Source organism: Daphnia pulicaria, chromosome 1 (genome assembly GCF_021234035.1).
Source record: "Daphnia pulicaria isolate SC F1-1A chromosome 1, SC_F0-13Bv2, whole genome shotgun sequence".
In the NCBI taxonomy this organism is placed as follows: Eukaryota; Metazoa; Arthropoda; class Branchiopoda; order Diplostraca; family Daphniidae; genus Daphnia; species Daphnia pulicaria.
The window spans coordinates 31,211,677-31,228,439 of NC_060913.1; the positions used below are offsets into that span (position 1 = coordinate 31,211,677).

The 16,763-nt window shown below is 40.5% G+C and overlaps 5 protein-coding genes and 1 long non-coding RNA gene across 8 annotated transcripts; 3 read left to right on the top strand and 3 right to left on the bottom strand.

Annotated features, from left to right (window-relative positions):
- Positions 1-17: 17 nt before the first annotated feature.
- Positions 18-2,565, top strand: LOC124341262 (serine/threonine-protein phosphatase 6 regulatory ankyrin repeat subunit B-like). Its single transcript, XM_046794288.1, has 6 exons — positions 18-259; positions 328-413; positions 482-907; positions 973-1,158; positions 1,237-1,479; positions 1,579-2,565. Exons 1-6 carry the CDS (start codon positions 178-180, stop codon positions 2,149-2,151), a joined length of 1,596 nt encoding a protein of 531 aa, XP_046650244.1. The 5' UTR covers positions 18-177; the 3' UTR covers positions 2,152-2,565.
- Positions 2,566-2,638: 73 nt separating this feature from the next.
- On the bottom strand, positions 2,639-5,897 carry LOC124340979 (tyrosine-protein kinase Shark-like). Its single transcript, XM_046793841.1, has 13 exons — positions 5,652-5,897; positions 5,437-5,574; positions 5,203-5,367; positions 4,942-5,129; positions 4,616-4,859; positions 4,185-4,555; positions 4,015-4,126; positions 3,813-3,913; positions 3,606-3,752; positions 3,437-3,545; positions 3,198-3,369; positions 3,002-3,128; positions 2,639-2,941 (listed from the first exon to the last, which is right to left on the bottom strand). The coding sequence occupies exons 1-13, from the start codon at positions 5,761-5,763 to the stop codon at positions 2,687-2,689; spliced, it is 2,241 nt and encodes a 746-aa protein (XP_046649797.1). The 5' UTR covers positions 5,764-5,897; the 3' UTR covers positions 2,639-2,686.
- An 18-nt stretch (positions 5,898-5,915) lies between these two features.
- Positions 5,916-11,653, top strand: LOC124342155 (RING-box protein 2-like). The gene is made up of 4 exons (XM_046795126.1): positions 5,916-6,025; positions 6,201-6,392; positions 11,320-11,432; positions 11,499-11,653. Exons 2-4 carry the CDS (start codon positions 6,224-6,226, stop codon positions 11,562-11,564), a joined length of 348 nt encoding a protein of 115 aa, XP_046651082.1. The 5' UTR covers positions 5,916-6,025; positions 6,201-6,223; the 3' UTR covers positions 11,565-11,653.
- Positions 6,444-10,071, bottom strand: LOC124341129 (facilitated trehalose transporter Tret1-2 homolog). Its single transcript, XM_046794078.1, has 5 exons — positions 9,512-10,071; positions 8,363-9,102; positions 8,174-8,297; positions 7,285-8,114; positions 6,444-7,210 (listed from the first exon to the last, which is right to left on the bottom strand). The coding sequence occupies exons 2-5, from the start codon at positions 9,050-9,052 to the stop codon at positions 6,932-6,934; spliced, it is 1,923 nt and encodes a 640-aa protein (XP_046650034.1). The 5' UTR covers positions 9,053-9,102; positions 9,512-10,071; the 3' UTR covers positions 6,444-6,931.
- On the bottom strand, positions 11,650-16,658 carry LOC124340864. 3 transcript variants are annotated; one of them, XM_046793629.1, is made up of 19 exons: positions 16,288-16,658; positions 16,172-16,219; positions 16,062-16,101; positions 15,594-15,807; positions 15,335-15,494; positions 14,803-14,978; positions 14,624-14,737; positions 14,311-14,590; positions 14,154-14,244; positions 13,928-14,086; positions 13,681-13,862; positions 13,470-13,614; positions 13,256-13,406; positions 13,051-13,193; positions 12,786-12,980; positions 12,574-12,717; positions 12,340-12,500; positions 12,037-12,247; positions 11,650-11,959 (listed from the first exon to the last, which is right to left on the bottom strand). In XM_046793629.1, the coding sequence occupies exons 1-19, from the start codon at positions 16,372-16,374 to the stop codon at positions 11,817-11,819; spliced, it is 2,844 nt and encodes a 947-aa protein (XP_046649585.1). In that variant the 5' UTR covers positions 16,375-16,658; the 3' UTR covers positions 11,650-11,816. The 3 variants fall into 3 exon arrangements, with proteins under 3 accessions (XP_046649585.1, XP_046649568.1, XP_046649577.1); XM_046793612.1 differs by having other exon boundaries at positions 14,311-14,737; XM_046793621.1 differs by having other exon boundaries at positions 14,311-14,737; positions 16,315-16,657.
- On the top strand, positions 15,734-16,175 carry LOC124342414. The gene is made up of 2 exons (XR_006918813.1): positions 15,734-15,823; positions 15,900-16,175. It is a non-coding gene; the product is annotated as an uncharacterized LOC124342414 (long non-coding RNA).
- Positions 16,659-16,763: the final 105 nt, after the last annotated feature.

Genomic DNA, 16,763 nt, shown 5'->3' on the forward strand with positions numbered 1-16,763 from the left:
ATTCAATACACACTATCTAGCAGACCACGACAGTTGAGTGTAATATAAACAAAGAGGCGAACAAAATCGTCAGTTGGTAAATGGTAATAACTATTTAAAAAATCAAAACTTGCACATTTAGAGGCACAACGAAATAAAATATACAGCCTACACTTTTTCCACGTCCGAGTTGAAACCATGGAGAATGCCGAAGAGCTGGTCTATTTGGCAGTTAGTAATGGTGAATGGATGGATGAAAAAACGTTGCAATTGATCAAAAGTAATTAGTTCGTGTAGGAATTGTTGGAATGTCACAGATTTAAATAGTTATGTTTGATCTATGTAAAGGTGTTGATATCAACAAGCTGTGCAGATCTGGAATGACAATTCTTGGGCGGGCTGCACAGCTAGGTCTGTTTTTGTTTGTAAAACAAGTAAGTTTACTTTATAAACAAATTTAAAGTTTCTCAGACTTGTTTGGTAAACAACTTTCATTAAATAGGTTTTACATAGCTCCCTACAATACAAAGCTCACTTTCCATTAACCAAGTGTCGTGGACATAGAAGACCTCACCATCACTCCAGTGGGAGTGTTACCAGGAAGCATCCAGGAACTTCATCTTCTGAAGATGATGATTTCTTTGATGGAAGATGCACTTCCTTATGCAAATTAATGGAAGCACCTTTGGGAATAGGGATGGACCCAATTATTTGTGATGTGAATGTATCAGATTCTTATGGAAGAACAGCATTGCATTATGCAGCAGAACAGGGACATGCTGATATTATTGATGTGCTTCTGGTAGCTGGATCTTTTGTGAATGCGATGGACTTTGAAGGAATGACTCCGTTGTATCTTGCGTCAGCACGCGGGAATTTAGAAGCCGTCCAGGCGTTAGTTCAGCATTCAGCAAACATTAATTTAAGGGTGGGTCGGCCATATTCATTTTACAAGTAAAATCTAAAATGCTAATTTCAAAATTAATATTGAAGGCCACTGATAAATCAACACCTTTGCATTCCGCTGCAAGCAGAGGGCAACTGGAAATTCTTCGGATTTTAATCAATCACGGCTCTAAAGTTGACACCCTGGATTACTCCGATCGAAGTCCTTTGTACGTGGCCGCTCAGCGTGGTCATAAAGACGTTGTTGAAGTTCTTTTACTAAAAGGGGCCAAGGTAAACAGGTCGTTTTAAAATCATTGGTTTGTGTCGTCCTCTGTGTAGATGAGATTGACGATATCATCAATTTAACAGGTTAATTTGGAAGAAATTCATGGATACACGGCATTGTGTGAAGCTGTTTGGCAGAATAATACCGACATGGCTGAATTACTTGTTAGCCGAGGGGCTCGTGTGACCACGCAGTCTCACATGTTGCTCCACTGCGCTGTAACACAGGGAAACACTGCCATGGCTAAATTGTTATTGAACGCCAGAAGCGTTCCTAACCTTCGCGATGATCATGGCAACACGCCTCTACTTTTGGCTGCAAAACAGGTATTTCCTTCTACAAAAGTTTTCGCTATACATGTACTCTATAACTGAACTTTCTGTTTTACAATCTCAAATTCACAATTAATATCTTTTATTTCGTAGGGTCATCTAGCGATGGTTGAGCTCTTGCTAGAGCACGGAGCTAACCCAAACTATCCCAACGCACTAAGCGGTGTCCACCCAATCCATGAAGCTGCCCAATCCATGAGTGATGAAGACGTGAATATTTTCGATCAGATTCTGGAAACTTTGCAGAAGTATGGCGGTCGTTTAAACATCGAGAGTTTTACTCCTGGTGATACCCCTTTGCTACGTGCCGTCGTACATCATCACCCTGAACTAGCAACGGCTTTGTTTTCACGTGGTGCCGATCCCAATCTCAGTTCACTCTATTCATGTCCTGTTGACATCCTAACATTAGCCATTCGAAATGGTTACACTAGTTTTGCTAAAGCACTTGTTCGCGGGGGTTTAGATTTCAACCGAATTCGTGTTGAGCCCGACAGTACCAACCATTGGCTAGTCCAGTATAAATCTAGTCCTCAGCCGCTACTAGATTCTTGCAGACTAGTTATCAGACGTCAACTTGGCGAATTTGTTACGCAAAAAATCGCAAATTCTGCACTACCCGAACATTTGAAAAGAACTATATTGTTAAAGGAATGCGTTCGATAAAGTTTATCATTATTATTGTCAACTTATATATATTTGGGTTGCCGCGTCATATTAAGGTAATCCAAACTGAATATTTTGGTTGAATTTCGAGCATCCGTCTCCCAAAAGTAAGCTGCGAGATTTATTGATGTTTTTCTTTATTGATATGTAAAGGATAAAACTTTTTTATCATACATAATCTTCGTGTATTTCCAGATCTGATAAAAGGGTCACCAAAAATTAATCTCACTTAAAACTGTAGCCTCGACTCGCAATTCACATAGCTTCCAAGTCACACATGCATGAGCAATTTTGGTTGATCTGTTTTCTTAATCACATTTTTTGCGCAAAGGAAGATGCATTATGCATTTGTACATTCTGTGTTCTTACACCACACCAAAATTATGACATTCCGTGTCTCGTGATAGGAAATGAGAACAGTTTTAAAAAAGGCACCGTAACGGTTTAAGAATAAAAACGTGAATAAAAGGAACATTTTGTCATTCAGTTTCCTAATTAAGTCATCTGCTGCTCAGCAGCAATTATGCTCTACTGTTTAGACATCTGAAACCAAAAGATTACTGTTAGATGTGTCAATGAGATTGTCAAGCGTTTGTTCAGTCGAAGCAGTCTGAAGTAAGTTTTTAACATTGTCATATTCGGCGCTAGAGGCAAAATGCTGCACAAGATTAGCGAACGTTGGACGATTATCCGGGGTTTCCGACCAGCAACGAAGCATTAGTGAGTAGATATCATTAGGGCAACGAGCAGGTTGCGGCAGACGTGCACCCTGTGCGACTACTTCTGTAGCCTATGTGGGGAGTATGTAAAATTAAGTCGCAATCTCAATCAGATAGGAAGAAGATATTACCTCTGCGCCGGACATGTCGCCATATGGCTGCGTGCCAAAGCTGTACGTTTCCCAAAGGGTGACGCCGTAACTCCAAACATCGCTTGCATGGGAAAACATACCACAATTAATCGATTCTGGGGCATACCTACCAAACACCAAAGTTGAAATTGTGAATAATAAAGCAAAATTCTGATTGGATGTAAAATACACTTACCATTTTACAGGCCATCGTCCACCTTTTGAAGCTGAATAGAAACTTTCTCCAGCACCCAAGACTCTTGATAAGCCAAAATCGCTAATTTTCGCCTGATATCGTGTTGCCAAAAGAATATTTCTGGCTGCTAAATCACGGTGAACAAAATTTCTTTGTTCAAGGTAGAGCATTCCTTTGTTTCAATAAACAGCAAGTTTAGTAAGGATGCGACATCACAATATAATAATTTTCAAAACTACCATCAGCGATCTGCCCAGCCCATAGAGGAAACTCGAACTGCGGACTAATTGTATGGGGATGATCCAGCAAGTAGTCCAACAAAGAACCCAAAGCCACCAACTCTTGGACCTATAATCGAATAACATATTACATTTCCCATCTTAAAAGCTTGACTTGGAAGAATTATACCATCATTAGCGGAGGGCCTTTGCAAAGAGCAATTAGACGGACAATATTAGGATTTCGTAATTCCATCATAACCCGTGCTTCACGGAGAAATTCTTCTCGGTTTGATTCAATTTGATCATCACGCAGAGTTTTTATCGCAACAGGAATCTTGATGAAAACACTTAAATGATATATTTAACCGGTTGATTAGAATAAGAAATATACTACCGAGTTTCCATTCGATTGGCGCAATGATCCTCTATAAACGAAACCAAATTCTCCCTCACCAAGTGTGTCGTACAACTCCAACTCTTCCTTCGTAACAATTCCTGTTCAGCAAATTAATACCAACAATTTTAAAATGTGTGCCTTATTCAACAACCCAATAAAATACCAACAACCCATACATATAAAACAATTTCTTTCTTACCAACGCGTTTAGGAACATCTTTGGATGAACTACTGACAGACTCGTTGGGTGACGGTGAACGACGAAGGTTTCGGTTTGGTAAGGGCGGTGGACTGAGTGTTTGTCTTGAAATCTGTTACAAATTTAATAATCAAATACTTCGTCCTACAAAAAAGCAGCCTTAAAATTACTGTTTTAAAAGCGAAATTGTCATCGACCACTGGCTGAGGTGGTTTGATGGGTCGTTGTAATTCGGCAGGGAGGCCATCTGCGTGATTCATGTAGTGACCCACGACGTGTTCTAGAGATTCAAGGTACGGCCCGTAATCGACGTAATAATACTGTCCTCTTTTGCAAATTTCAAAGTGAAAGACGCGTCCAGTGTAGAGCACGGAAAGAGCGTAAAATCCTGGCTTGCTCGCACTTCTCCGAACTAAGAAAAAGTTATCTTCATTGTATTTAGCGCTGCCTTCTTTCAAACGACGCTCAGTTTCCTGTCGTGAGATGGGTCCATGATACCAGTCCTCTTTTCTGGTGAACGGAAATGGAGGTTTGTAGGACTCTGTGATAAAACAGACCTATTTAAGGAAATCCATCAGCTTTGAAATAATGTGATCCATACCTAATCGTCGCGCGCATTGATAGAAACCATTTTTTCTAGCTAAGTCAGCGGGAGTTTGATCTTCTTTAGTGCGTGACAATGGTGTTACAGACATTGCCATCATGATTTTCACACAATCGAGATGTCCTCGACTAGCAGCCTCGTGAAGGGGAACCATTCCGGTCAAACGGTGTCGGATTTGAGGGCTAGCTTTGAACTCCAGCAAAGTCTTTAAGCATTCGTGATGATTGTGTATACAAGCATACTAAACAATTCAAGAGAGGTTAATATTAAATAAGTTACATTGAAGGGTATTAACAAATGATTTAACTACTATTATTAATTACATGTAGTGGAGTGAGGTCTGCATCATCCTTAACATTGACATTTCCTCCTCCTTGGATAAGAAGTTTAAGAATCATATTATTCCCCAAAAAGGCAGCTAAATGGATTGCAGTCTGTCCAATTTCGTTCTTAGCGTCGATACTCCTGTAGGAGCCACCTCGAAGTAATTCTGATACTACAGTTAGGTTGCCTGTTGAATAATTGGTAGTGACCTTGATACTTTGAAGGGAATCTCAGACAGATGAAAAATGCTTGGCAATAACCTTCTTTGGTAGCTCTATGCAATAGATTACATCTTCCATGACACCTTGTATCAGCAGGTGGCAAATCTTTTTTGCAAGGTCGGTTAAGTGGTCCAAAAATAGAAGAGCCCTCTTTCTGACAAAGAGTAATGAGAGCATCAAGGCCATGAACAATGTATCCATCTTCTGCAAGGGGACAAAAAAGTTATGATGAATGTAAATTAATGCAAAAAAAAAAATGCTTCAATGGCAAACCAATTGAAAAAAATGCATCAGCCCCATGTCGATTTATTTGGTAATGTCTGGGCTCTCCTTGGTGACGAACACTTAATATGAAAGCTCCATCAACTGTGGGGCTCTCTCTCACCAAAAATAGGCCTTCAGAGTCATCTTCTGCAGGCATAAATATGGAAAAAAAATATCACAATTTTAATAGATAGGCTACAAAAAATATATAATTTTAAACAGACCATTAGTAAGTAGAGCTTCAGCTTCTTGCCTGTTGATTTTCCCATGAAACCACCTTAGGTCTTGGTCAGTTTCGTCTCTTGAAGGTCGTCGAGACATGGTATTGAAATTCATTTATAAAGGTTAAAAGAGCTAGATTAAAAGTAAAAATTTGTCTTCATGTTATTTTTATCAGAGAGTAGTCAAAGGGAGTTCCTTCCTGTCAGTGGCTGAACCAAAATTGAACCGAATATGCACTTGTGATTATAAGTCAGCTGAGCGAGCGGGCTAGCAGACGACCTAAACAATATCTCAGCATACAACTCTGAGAGCTCCTTTGTGGTTTTCAATTTTTTACTGGCCCAAAATTCTGTGTTCATAATTCATATAGCTAAAAGTAAGCTTATTTTACCCATTCTTATCTTTTGATTATGTACCTGCATTCTATTGTGTATAGTTGTCAATCATATCCAATCAAACCTTAATGCAACTATTGCTTCCACTTCAATATGTCAGTCAATGTTAAAAATCCCTAAAAATCATGTTAAATGTTTTTGTTTATTTTTTTACAGGTTTTTTCATTCTACTGCAGAAAATGGCAGATGATATTGATATGGAGAAATCAGTGGAAAAAACCACAGTTGGTAATGACTGTGTAGTCAAAACTGAAAAGATGTTCTCATTGAAACGATGGAATGCAGTCGCTATGTGGAGCTGGGACGTTGAGTGTGAAATTTGTGCCATTTGCAGAGTTCAAGTTATGGGTAAGTCCCATTTTCAATATGTTTGTTAAGAAAGGTTAGAGACAAGAACTATTTTAAAGGAAAATGTTTAAAATTTATTTGTGGTTCTGGTATATTTACATTTCACTAAATATTCAGAAGTTATCTGGTTTTCACATTTTCAAATTTCAACTAAATACTAAAGGAATAGGGTGTCGGCAAGGTTGTAGGTTATGATGGTTGATGAGAGGTTTACCATTTTACAATGTTCTGTACCCTGCCTGATGTAGTAATTTACATAAATATTTTGGAAGATGAAACAATTAGAATTGATTTGTAGTCTGTTTTGGGTATTAGGAGAAACAGTCGCATTTATAAATAACGAATCCTATTAATTGTTCTATTCCTAATTGTAAGGCTATCTTTAAACTTTCCTGGGAAGAGATAGGGTAGAACAGCTAGATCATTCAGAGATTTGAGGAATTGAAGACATCATTTGATTAAAGATAGGAATAGTCTTATGTACAAAAACATTGTCCGCACTGTTAATACGTCCAACGTTGAAAAATAATTGGTCGCCTTTACAGTCTAGTAGATTCGATATCTTTTTTCGGTTTCTTTTCAAGCATACTTTTCTCGATACTCTCCAAACTGTGTCCCTTGGTCTCTGGTACGAAGAAGATAACGAAAAAGATGCTGATAAAGCAGAAGAAACCAAAAAACCAGAACGCTCCATGGGCGCCAATCGTCGCTATCAGGTCGTTGAAGAATTTAGTTACTGCGAAGCTGCAAGCCCAGTTGAAAGCTGTAGCTACAGATGCAGCGTGACCACGAACCTTGCTTGGGAAAATTTCTCCCATCTAAATCAGCCAAATAGAAATTTTGTTAGGATTGAATTTTTTTAAAACTCAGCCATCACATTTCAATAACGTACCATAAGCCAAGGGATAGGTCCATAACCGATGGAAAAGGCGACGATGTAGACTATGAATGTAGTCAGTGGAAGCCAACCGACGTGTTCGAGATCATGTTCAAGGTGTTGCAGAATGAAGAAGACTCCCAATGCGCCGAGGCTGATTGCCATAAAGAATCCGGAGATGTTGAGTAAAACTTTACGGCCCACTCGGTCGATGACCATATTTGAGCCCAGTGTAGCGATAAAGTTAGCCAATCCAATAATGATAGAAGAGAGGTTGCTATCTACACTTCCGCCAGATTTTTCAAAAATAGACACGGTGTAAAAGATGACCGCGTTGATGCCAGAAAGTTGCTGAAAGAACATGAGTCCAAGTGAAATGAGTAGGGGCCGTAGGTAGGCAATTTTCAAAAGATCTCTGGCTCCACCACCGACGCTCTGATTCTTGTAATTGTTTTCAATTTCGAGAAACTCGTCTTGAACGTTAGTTTTGCCCCCACGGAGCCACTGTAGAGACTCGCGAGCTTCGGTATAACGGCCTTTAGAGATGTACCAACGTGGTGTTTCCGGAATGAACCACATGAAAGCTAAAAAGGGTAGAGGAAGAGCTGCTCCGATGGCCGCCAATACTTTCCAGTCGATGTAGGAGCCCAGAATGTAGCAAAACAAGATGCCTATGTTGCCTATCGTGGTGGGTAACAGGCCCAGGGATCCTCTGACCTCCGGTTGAATAGTTTCACCCAAGTAGATGGGCAGCGTCAAGGTAGTAAGGCCCACGCAAAATCCCTGGATTGAACGTCCGGCGTAGACCATGGGCAGGTTTGTAGCAAACGTGATGAGTAACCAAGCTAGATGACGAAAGAAAATATTAATATTTTGAATTCAATGACACTGTTGCGTTACTTACACAAAATGTATGGTGGCCCGGTAGCCATGATGGTTGTCTTCCGGCCAAAATGCTCGACAATACTTCCACCGACCATACCGCCGATTAGAGCGTTAAGCGGCATTAAGCTCCCGATCCATGACGCCTAAAAATTGAATGATTTCCAGTTAGTTTTTGTTTGGTATTAAGGATTTAAATCTAGTTACTAACCTCTTGGTCGTTTACGGGAATAGAACTGTTGGGTTGTGTCATAGAAGCTAGGGCAGGAGAAGTATAGCCAGATGAGTACCCCTCGATCAAAGCTGCTATGGCCAGGGCCAGCGAAGCCAACACTTGAGGGAAAAGCCTTCCACGACTTTTGCGACTTGCGGGTTCCATTTTAAATGAAGGATCTGGGAACGTAATGATCTGTGAGACATTGGACAGCCTATCGTTGTCTTTATTTTCGTCGGGATTTTCCATCGCCATATTGTCTTCTTCTTTCGAGTCAGATGGCATGATTGGATTCAGAGCAATCAACGATTCGCTGACGACCATTGAAGTGGAGGGTATTTCTAACGGGTCTTTTGAATCGGAATTGTTGAGTCGAGCTTGAGCCAACGTTTCAGCCAGCTGTTGATAAACTACGGAAGTTTGATCGACAGTGGCTTCGCAGCTGGAACAGGAATAGGATCCTGTGGAATTGTCATCTTTAATCCACCGGTAACTTGAGGGTGAATCGGTGCCCGTGGAACTCAAGTCGCACCCACTGTCTCTGTTTCTAGTTTCACGCTTCTCAGCGGCCAGCATGATGGCGTGAATTTTACTGCTGTCTGATTCCATTTGGCAGTTTTGTCCATCTTCGGCAACAGCTTCGATATCGCACCAAATTGAAGGTTGTTGACCTAGTACCGTAGACATCTTTGGGGAGTTTTCTTTCACCTCCTAATCCACGTACGCTCTTGGACTCTCTGCAAGGTCGAAAAGTAAAGAAATAGGGTAAGCGATTAGTAAATTGGGTTTCTCCAAAATCGCAAGAGAATCGGATTTTCCCAGTTAAATCATATTTACTAACATGAGATTAATTAAAAAGTCATTTTAAACAATACGCCTCCTTTTCAACGAATAAGTAACTAATTGTTAAAGCGCTTGGAATTTCAATTTGCAACTTGTTTGACAATAGAATGGATTCGAGATTTTAAAATCTTAACACACATGGTTTGGTTTTTTTAAGACAATCGAACGTCGTCACAAACATTTTAAATAAATTAGAATGTTCAATCCAAGTTAAATGACTTGGATTCCACCGTTCGAGTAAACACAAAGTTACAAATAAAAATAAAAAACAGAGTTTCAAATCACTAACAAAATTTAACTTACAAATGCCTGGAAGAATAGAGGACGCCTTGAAGAGCTGTGTTGACGCAGGATTCGAGTGGATGTGTGTGATGAGCTAGTGGGGTCCGCATGTCTTTTTATACTTCTCAGCACGGCCTACCCTGCGCCGCTCGGTTTCTTCAAGTTTGTTTCATCCCTCCTTCTTTTTCATCTTCTATCGCAAGAAATACGCTCAGCCTAACCACACGTCACATCGCCAACCCCCAAAATGTTTTTGACGAATCCTCTTTTTTCCGGTTTTTATTCCTACTGGGATCTTCGGCCTTTTTTTTAATCGATTATTTTGATATAAAAATTAAATTAGGATTACGTCATAGTTTTCCACAGAAGGATCGCTATCCCCCAGACCCCCACTACTCCTGATTTCTATTCTGCTCGAAATCGCAATTTGAAATCAGACTCAAATTTAATTTTTCACACTACATGAGTAGGTCAATATTGACTTTAACGTAGTGAAAGTGAATTTTTAAGTTTAAGTGATGGTCTTTTGAGAGGGAGAAATTGAAAGGTTAATAACGTTCTCGGCCTAGTTTGAACCGGTCGAAAGCAGTTTGAGCAGGATTTTCTCCCCTTAATATATCAGGGGGTGGATAGGTTCTTATACAGGTAAGAAAGTTAAAAACCATAAATAGGTCTTTTGGGAGATTGTGGGCTTTCCAGCGTCGAAGTATATCGGAACCCCCTGTAGGCCTAAATGAGCCAACAAGATTTCATTAGTAACAAAAAAAAACCCACTCTGAATTTGCCAATAACTTCAACGTTATAAAAAGAGAAAACTGGCTCCACCTGCCGTAAATAATCGATAACGCGACGTTGAACTTGACAAACTGACTTTCAATTGCTTTTGAGTATACTCTGTCTGGCTCTTGGGTTGATACCCTCCACATCTTTAGATAAGATTTTACATAGGGTGGTGTTTATCCCTTGGTATATTTCTTGTTGCCCCTTTTCCCCTTTTTGGCTTTCTTAAATATACAGGTCATAGGCATAAAAACATGGAGGGATGTTTATCTTCTTTCCACGGAGATGTGCTCCGTACCAGTTCTTTGCCTGGTACGGTGAAGGACGTGGTGGATTTCTCCCTTTTTAGTTGGAAATACGGTATCCCTCCCCCCCCAGAGTACCAGCCAAGATGACGCCCAAATAACCCAAGATCAAACCCCCTATTCCATAACTCGATTAACCTAAAGAAGAACAGGAATGAAGAGGAAGACAAAAATTCTTTTTTTTCTTGGTTTTCTACATCTTTTTGGAACAATCGCCTTCCAGCGAGTTGTCGTTGTAACCTAACGGTATAAGAGAATATTTTTCGAGCTTCATATGATTCAAGACATGGTGGTGATGAAATGATATTGAGTAGTAACCATACAAAGCAGCGTGAACTTTGGTTCAAAGTCCAATGTTTAAGTATTTTCCGGATCGAGTAACGCTAGGAGATGATGATAAATTAACAGAAAAATCGAGTGAACTGTTACAAGTTTAAATTTTAAAAGAGAAAGTCAACATTGAATTTCTTTTTTCCCTATTATGGCATTGTTTGGATAACAGGAAATTGAATTCTAAAATGTTGTCCTAGTCCTTCGTTGGAAAAAGGATAGTCGAAGGTCGAAAGAGTGCAGTGAACGACGAGCCGCTCACGACCTCTCCCAACAAAGTGACGACATCGATAGCTCCGATAACCTTTTCTATTTTAAATTCTCGAAGCTGTTAGTTTTTAAACTTTCCCAACCCCATTTACAACAAAGCGAGAAAAAGATAAAAATAATTTCTTTAATTTGTACTCAATTCAGATGCATGCCTACGTTGCCAGGCCGAAAATAGAAACGACAAGGAACAGGAGGAGTGTGTAGTCATCTGGGGTGAATGCAACCATTCATTTCACAACTGCTGCATGAAATTATGGGTAACATAATTTTCTATTATGTATTGTGCAAAATTAGTTAACGTGATTTCTCGCCCTTCAATTCAGGTCAAGCAAAATAATCGTTGTCCTCTCTGTCAACAAGAGTGGTCCGTCCAGCGAATTGGCAAATGAAGATCTTGATTTTCTTGATTATAAAATCACAATTCCAATCTTTTTTTTTGTTACTAATTGCTACTCATTAATACACGCAGTGTCGTCAATTTGTCTTTTTTTCACACGTGTATTTTTCCTTTTTTTTTTTAATGAAAGATTTTTCGGACTACTTGGGATGTTATTTTGTGTTATTTTCATTGATTGATCATCATGGGTTGTTAAAACAATCTATTCTGTTATTTTAATGCTTATTTTTAGGCTTCTGCGCTGTTAACGATTGAGGAACCAAGTCATCAATGCAGCTAAAGCTAGAGTCAAATGAGACAGAACTGCGCCTGCCACAGCGCTGTTGCAACGCATGCCGGAGTGGCTGAACGTAAATTTGACTTGATCCGGCGTATGGCAGTCTTTATCTGAATAAAAGGTAAAACAAATAACGTAATCATAAAAATCTTAAAGCCATGATTCAGTTAAAAATTTTGATTTTTACCTGCGCAGGGAATATCGTCGTTTATGTTGGTGGGAGCAGCCGAAATGTAGATGTTTGAACACTGATCCGGTACCATTTTACCACACGGCTGCATGAATTTAAACTCGACGGTTTCACCGGCTTTCAATGCGGTCTTGCAGAGATCTCCGTTTCCTGGACGTTCCTTAGTGGTCGAAACGCAGAACCTTGCCATGCCGTACGTGCTCTTGAACTGTTAAATAGGGGCGGAACGCGTGACAAGTCAACACATTGAAGTACATACTTGTTATCTCATTTGAAACTAAACAAGGAAAGGTAACTGACCCACAAGCGCAGTTCGTTGCTGCTGTAAAAACTTTCTGGGCCCAGACGGAAGTATTGGGTGGTGTAAGTGTTGAGGAGTCCTGTGTACATATATTTGGCCTCGGTGGTGTTGGAGCTAGAACTAATGTCTTTGCACTCGGGATAAGTAAGACGAGCACCGACTGTTGAATGTTAACAATAACAACATAAAGAAATGTGAAATCAATTTATGACAAATTTTGTCTTTCTGCATACCTGTAGCTAAGCGCTTGGCGATTTCGGGGGCAGCTTCGTGATACTTAGTGAACTGGGTCATGCGGATAATGTCGCGATCGAAATTGGCTACAAATGGACGAAGTTCTTCGGGATTGCCCAAAGTGGCGAACATGATGTGAACATCTAAAAATAATTGTCGTTTTACTTTTAAATTTTTCCCGTCTCTTTTTTTTAGCATTCAAAATAATTACCTGGCATTTCACCAAGCATTTTCAACAAAACAGATTTGATTTTGTCTTTCTCGTTTGAGATGCTGGTGGTCACGAAAAATAGGATGGCGCGAGTGTTGGTGCCACCAATTTTGTTGGCCTTTTCTGAAGACCTTTCGGCCAAAATACGAGTGCGAGTTCGATCCAAAGTGTCAGCCACCCGACGTTCACTGGTTGCTGCAATTTTGGTGAGTTTTATGCATACAATTGATGAAATTGAAATTAAATCCATGCCAAATTTGCATACCAATAGGGAGGCTGATGAATTTGCAAGCTAATTCGGCTCGATTGCGAGTAGCGTTGAGATCCAGGAAAGGAGTTCCGTCTTTACTTGATACAGCTTCCATTCGGCTGCCGCCCAGTTGGACATCCAACGCCAAAGCTAAAGCTCTGTATATCGTTTTAAATTACATGTTTTAGTATTATGATTGTAATTATTTGTTTCAACTTACGCAGCGAGATCTTTCTGGCTGGAAAGGCTTTTGGCATCCGCGATTTGATCGAATACGAAGGTAAGATCAGTGTAAGTGGCCGGTGTAGTTTCGGCCGTCGATAGGGCGTAAGGTCCTTTGCACTGGGTGAAATCTACGGTGTTTGAAGGGCCTGCAAAAAAAAAAAAAATTGAAATTCCGAAAATTATTCGTGAAACCAACAAATATTATTTACTTAGGAATTGGTCCATAAAAGAATTAATTTCGTTTATGGTTGTGTTGACGTATTGGCCGATTTGATCCGCAGGTTTAACTCCGGGAAGAACAGTTGGAGCGCCGTCAATGCCACGTGAGTACAGGACCAAAGCAGCGTTAAGAGACTACAATTAATATGATCAAGTAAATTAAAGTTCTATTTTTTTTTAACTGCAGAGCATTCAGCGCACCTGTTCTTTGAGCATGGCCTGATCTACAATATCTGAGTCTCTGTAATTGTAGAGGCGGTTGCAAGCGCGGAACTTTGAGTCACCATGGATACCAGTCTCAGAATAGTACATTTCCAGGACGGCCGAGAGTTTCAAATAGCTGCTCGAATCCCAGGTAGCCATACGTTGAGCCATCAGCAAACCTAATGCCAACATTAACAAATGTTACATTCGTTTTGTCTAGGTTCAAGATTTTTCTGATTCTCACCATCAACACCACCATAAAATTCGGCGTTGGTCAACATGGAATGTTCTCTGGTTTCCAGCTTGTACTCACGCGGGCACAGTGTGCAATTCCACTGTCCTCGTGGTCCGAAACTTGGAAGGTTCTTGGGTGTTCTCAGAAGAGAAGTTTGTGCAATATCACCTAAACATGACGACGTTTTGGATTGTGGAACAGTAAAAGATTTTGTATGGATTGAACGAAAAAATACCTGCGAGCGTAGCCACCCAAATACTGTGAACAATCCTCTCCAATGAGCTTAGCGAAAGTTCCATTTGCGGATCTTTGATGAGCTCTTTCAACTACAACAAAAGTAAAGGAAGATTTTTATGTTAATGAATCGTTTGATGCAATTGAATGGAGATTACCGGAGCGCTTTGAGGTTCACTTCCGGCAGCGATACCAGTCAGGACCGGGCCAGCTGCTACTGTGCCATACTTGGTGTGAACGATACCGACTTCCATTGGCTGAGCGGCCACGGTTTCAGTTTGGCGACGCTTACGCTTCCAGCCGTCTGATTCACTTTCGCTATTGTCATCAACTGGGCCGTAGTCTTCACCCCCAGTCTCTACGGTATCTTCTCCAAAAATATTTTCCGTATCTTCGGGTAATTCGTCTGGGACATCTTCTGTCAGTTCCACATCTGGCATCTCTTCTGGTACCTCCTCTGGCTCCTCTGGCTCATCTACTGGCTCATCTACTGGCTCATCTACTGGCTCATCTACTGGCACCTCTTCTGGCACCTCTTCCTCATGTTCAACACCTTCGTGATCGTGCTCGGGTTCCACGAGATCCCTATTATAAATTGAATACGTCCTCATTCTAGTAGAGTGTCCGTCGTCAATAATTTCAATACTTACTCATCAGGTTGATTCTCATTCTCTACGACATCTTCTTCCACGTGATGAGAATGGTCAGGTTCAGAATCGGCGGCTGGCTGCTGGGGGTTGGCGAAGGACCGAGAAACAGGTGGTGCGGTTTTTTCTGCACTCGCCGTGTGGTTAACCGTGTAAGATAACATCCAGTGCAGTGAACACTTTAATCAACGTTCACACAAAAAAAGAAATAGAAAAAGGATTATAATTCTAGGTTTGTAGCGTAATACTGCACTTGGTCTTCGCAATCGACTAGTAAAAGAATAATTATCTTTACAGGTGGGGCTGAACAAACACCTACACGAAAATGCATGGCTGTGGGGTCAAATCTTTGTCATAGTCTTTACACACGCACAGCACAGACAGTAGATAAGTTTAGAACAAGCATTATCTCTCCTTTTCTTTTTTTTTTTTTCATTTTTTTTTTCTTTTTTCTTTTTGGATTTTATTTTACAAAAATGAGTCGCCTACATTTTTGTGCCTTAAAATCTACTTTGTTTGTTGAAATTTTGTTTACCTTTTCTTCCATGGTCAATGAGGATTCCGGGAAGTCGGAAGCTGTTCCAGGTACTAGCCACCATTGGAGGCGGTATTTGTCACTTTCAGCGCGTTCGTTGACGACCGGAACAACGTCGGGTCCAGCACCAGGAATGTCAATGATTCCATCGTAACGAAATCTTTACGTATTAAATATTTTTTAAATTTTCAGATTTAAGAAAAAAAAAACAAAAAAGGTCTATCTGTTTAAAAGTTGGCGTTAAAGGACGAGACGATACCTGTGGATTAGTGTGCTGGCCATCTTTCCAATCGGCCATAGAGCGGTGTCGGGATGAGCTTCGACTTTTCGGATGAGGGCTACCAAGTTCTCTATGGATGCGGGCATCCGGCGGAATTGGTCGCTGATGGTTTTGTTTACGTAGCATAACGCCAAGTTGTCGGGAATGCGGTTTGGCCATGGATCGGCTGCCCAAGCCGTTGCCGCAAATATCGCTATTCATGATTGGTAGTAAGTAAAAAGAAAAGAGAAAGAAAGATTTTTTAAAGTCAAATTTTCAGTTATTTTCACGTCGTTCATTTTTAAGACGCCGGCCGGCACTTGGAACGAGCGATTGCCACATCTCATATCTTATTTTTTCTGTAGCTTTCAGCACGAGATAAGCCGCCCTTGGAATAGTTTGTGAGCACTAAGAGAATTTCTCTTTTCGATCGACATTTTTAATATTTTTAGTCTGTAATTTACTTACTGATGACGAGTAGAATTTTCATTTTCGGGAATTGACGGACCTAAAAAAATAGGAGAATTTAATGTCAAATCTCTTTAACAAATTTAAACTAATAAATTGACAATTATTACCTGAGCTGCTGTCAGTCCGTTGAGATAGTTGCGCCGACCGTTAGATACCTTCACACAATGTGGGGGAAATTTAAATTAATTTATAATGTCGTTTAATTATGAAGAAATGCTTTCACTTGGAGAGGATCTGGCCAACGCCTTACTTTCTCGGCAGCTGACGAGTCTAGTCGTTTGCGCGGGAGGGTATGCAGCCAAGTCACCATAATCTACATTTTTTATAGTCTTTAAACCGTTGCTACAGAGCCCGGTGTCATCTTATCTTTTCACGCTGTTCAACGGACGAACCGAAGGGTGGCGAGAGGGGCCATTTGAAACCAGAGATTAGAAAAAACGCAGCCCTGTATGCTTAGATAACACCAAAGTCGACAATGTCCACCCGACCGTAGGTTGCCCATTGAACCAACAAGCTTCAATTTTTGTTCATTGCACGTTACCTCACTGCAATATCAAACTAGCCCAGCGTTTCCGGCCAGTTCCACCTACAGACATAGTTTTCACGAGAATTTCATGTCTTATTTCCGTCAATCGACCCGGACATATGAGTAATGAACAGTACCTGACGTAAACTTACCAGCAATCTCATTGAGAGCTT

Bases quoted from the DNA above. Each gene is read 5' to 3' on its own strand.
- LOC124342155 (XM_046795126.1), top strand. From the start codon at position 6,224: ATGGCAGATGATATTGATATGGAGAAATCAGTGGAAAAAACCACAGTT. The intron at 6,393-11,319 runs GTAAGTCCCATT...TACTCAATTCAG, and splicing joins TTGCAGAGTTCAAGTTATGG to ATGCATGCCTACGTTGCCAG. The intron at 11,433-11,498 runs GTAACATAATTT...CCTTCAATTCAG, and splicing joins ACTGCTGCATGAAATTATGG to GTCAAGCAAAATAATCGTTG.
- LOC124340979 (XM_046793841.1), bottom strand. From the start codon at position 5,763: ATGAATTTCAATACCATGTCTCGACGACCTTCAAGAGACGAAACTGAC. The intron at 5,575-5,651 runs GTCTGTTTAAAA...TTATGCCTGCAG, and splicing joins TGAAGCTCTACTTACTAATG to AAGATGACTCTGAAGGCCTA. The intron at 4,556-4,615 runs GTATGGATCACA...GTTTTATCACAG, and splicing joins TCAATGCGCGCGACGATTAG to AGTCCTACAAACCTCCATTT.
- LOC124341262 (XM_046794288.1), top strand. From the start codon at position 178: ATGGAGAATGCCGAAGAGCTGGTCTATTTGGCAGTTAGTAATGGTGAA. The intron at 414-481 runs GTAAGTTTACTT...TTCATTAAATAG, and splicing joins TGTTTTTGTTTGTAAAACAA to GTTTTACATAGCTCCCTACA. The intron at 908-972 runs GTGGGTCGGCCA...TTAATATTGAAG, and splicing joins CAGCAAACATTAATTTAAGG to GCCACTGATAAATCAACACC.
- LOC124340864 (XM_046793612.1), bottom strand. From the start codon at position 16,374: ATGGTGACTTGGCTGCATACCCTCCCGCGCAAACGACTAGACTCGTCA. The intron at 14,245-14,310 runs GTAATCTCCATT...CTTTTGTTGTAG, and splicing joins GTGAACCTCAAAGCGCTCCG to TTGAAAGAGCTCATCAAAGA. The intron at 12,718-12,785 runs GTAATTATTTTG...AATTATTTTTAG, and splicing joins AATGCTTGGTGAAATGCCAG to ATGTTCACATCATGTTCGCC.
- LOC124341129 (XM_046794078.1), bottom strand. From the start codon at position 9,052: ATGTCTACGGTACTAGGTCAACAACCTTCAATTTGGTGCGATATCGAA. The intron at 8,298-8,362 runs GTTAGTAACTAG...TTCAATTTTTAG, and splicing joins TTCCCGTAAACGACCAAGAG to GCGTCATGGATCGGGAGCTT. The intron at 7,211-7,284 runs GTACGTTATTGA...TGGCTGATTTAG, and splicing joins GACCTATCCCTTGGCTTATG to ATGGGAGAAATTTTCCCAAG.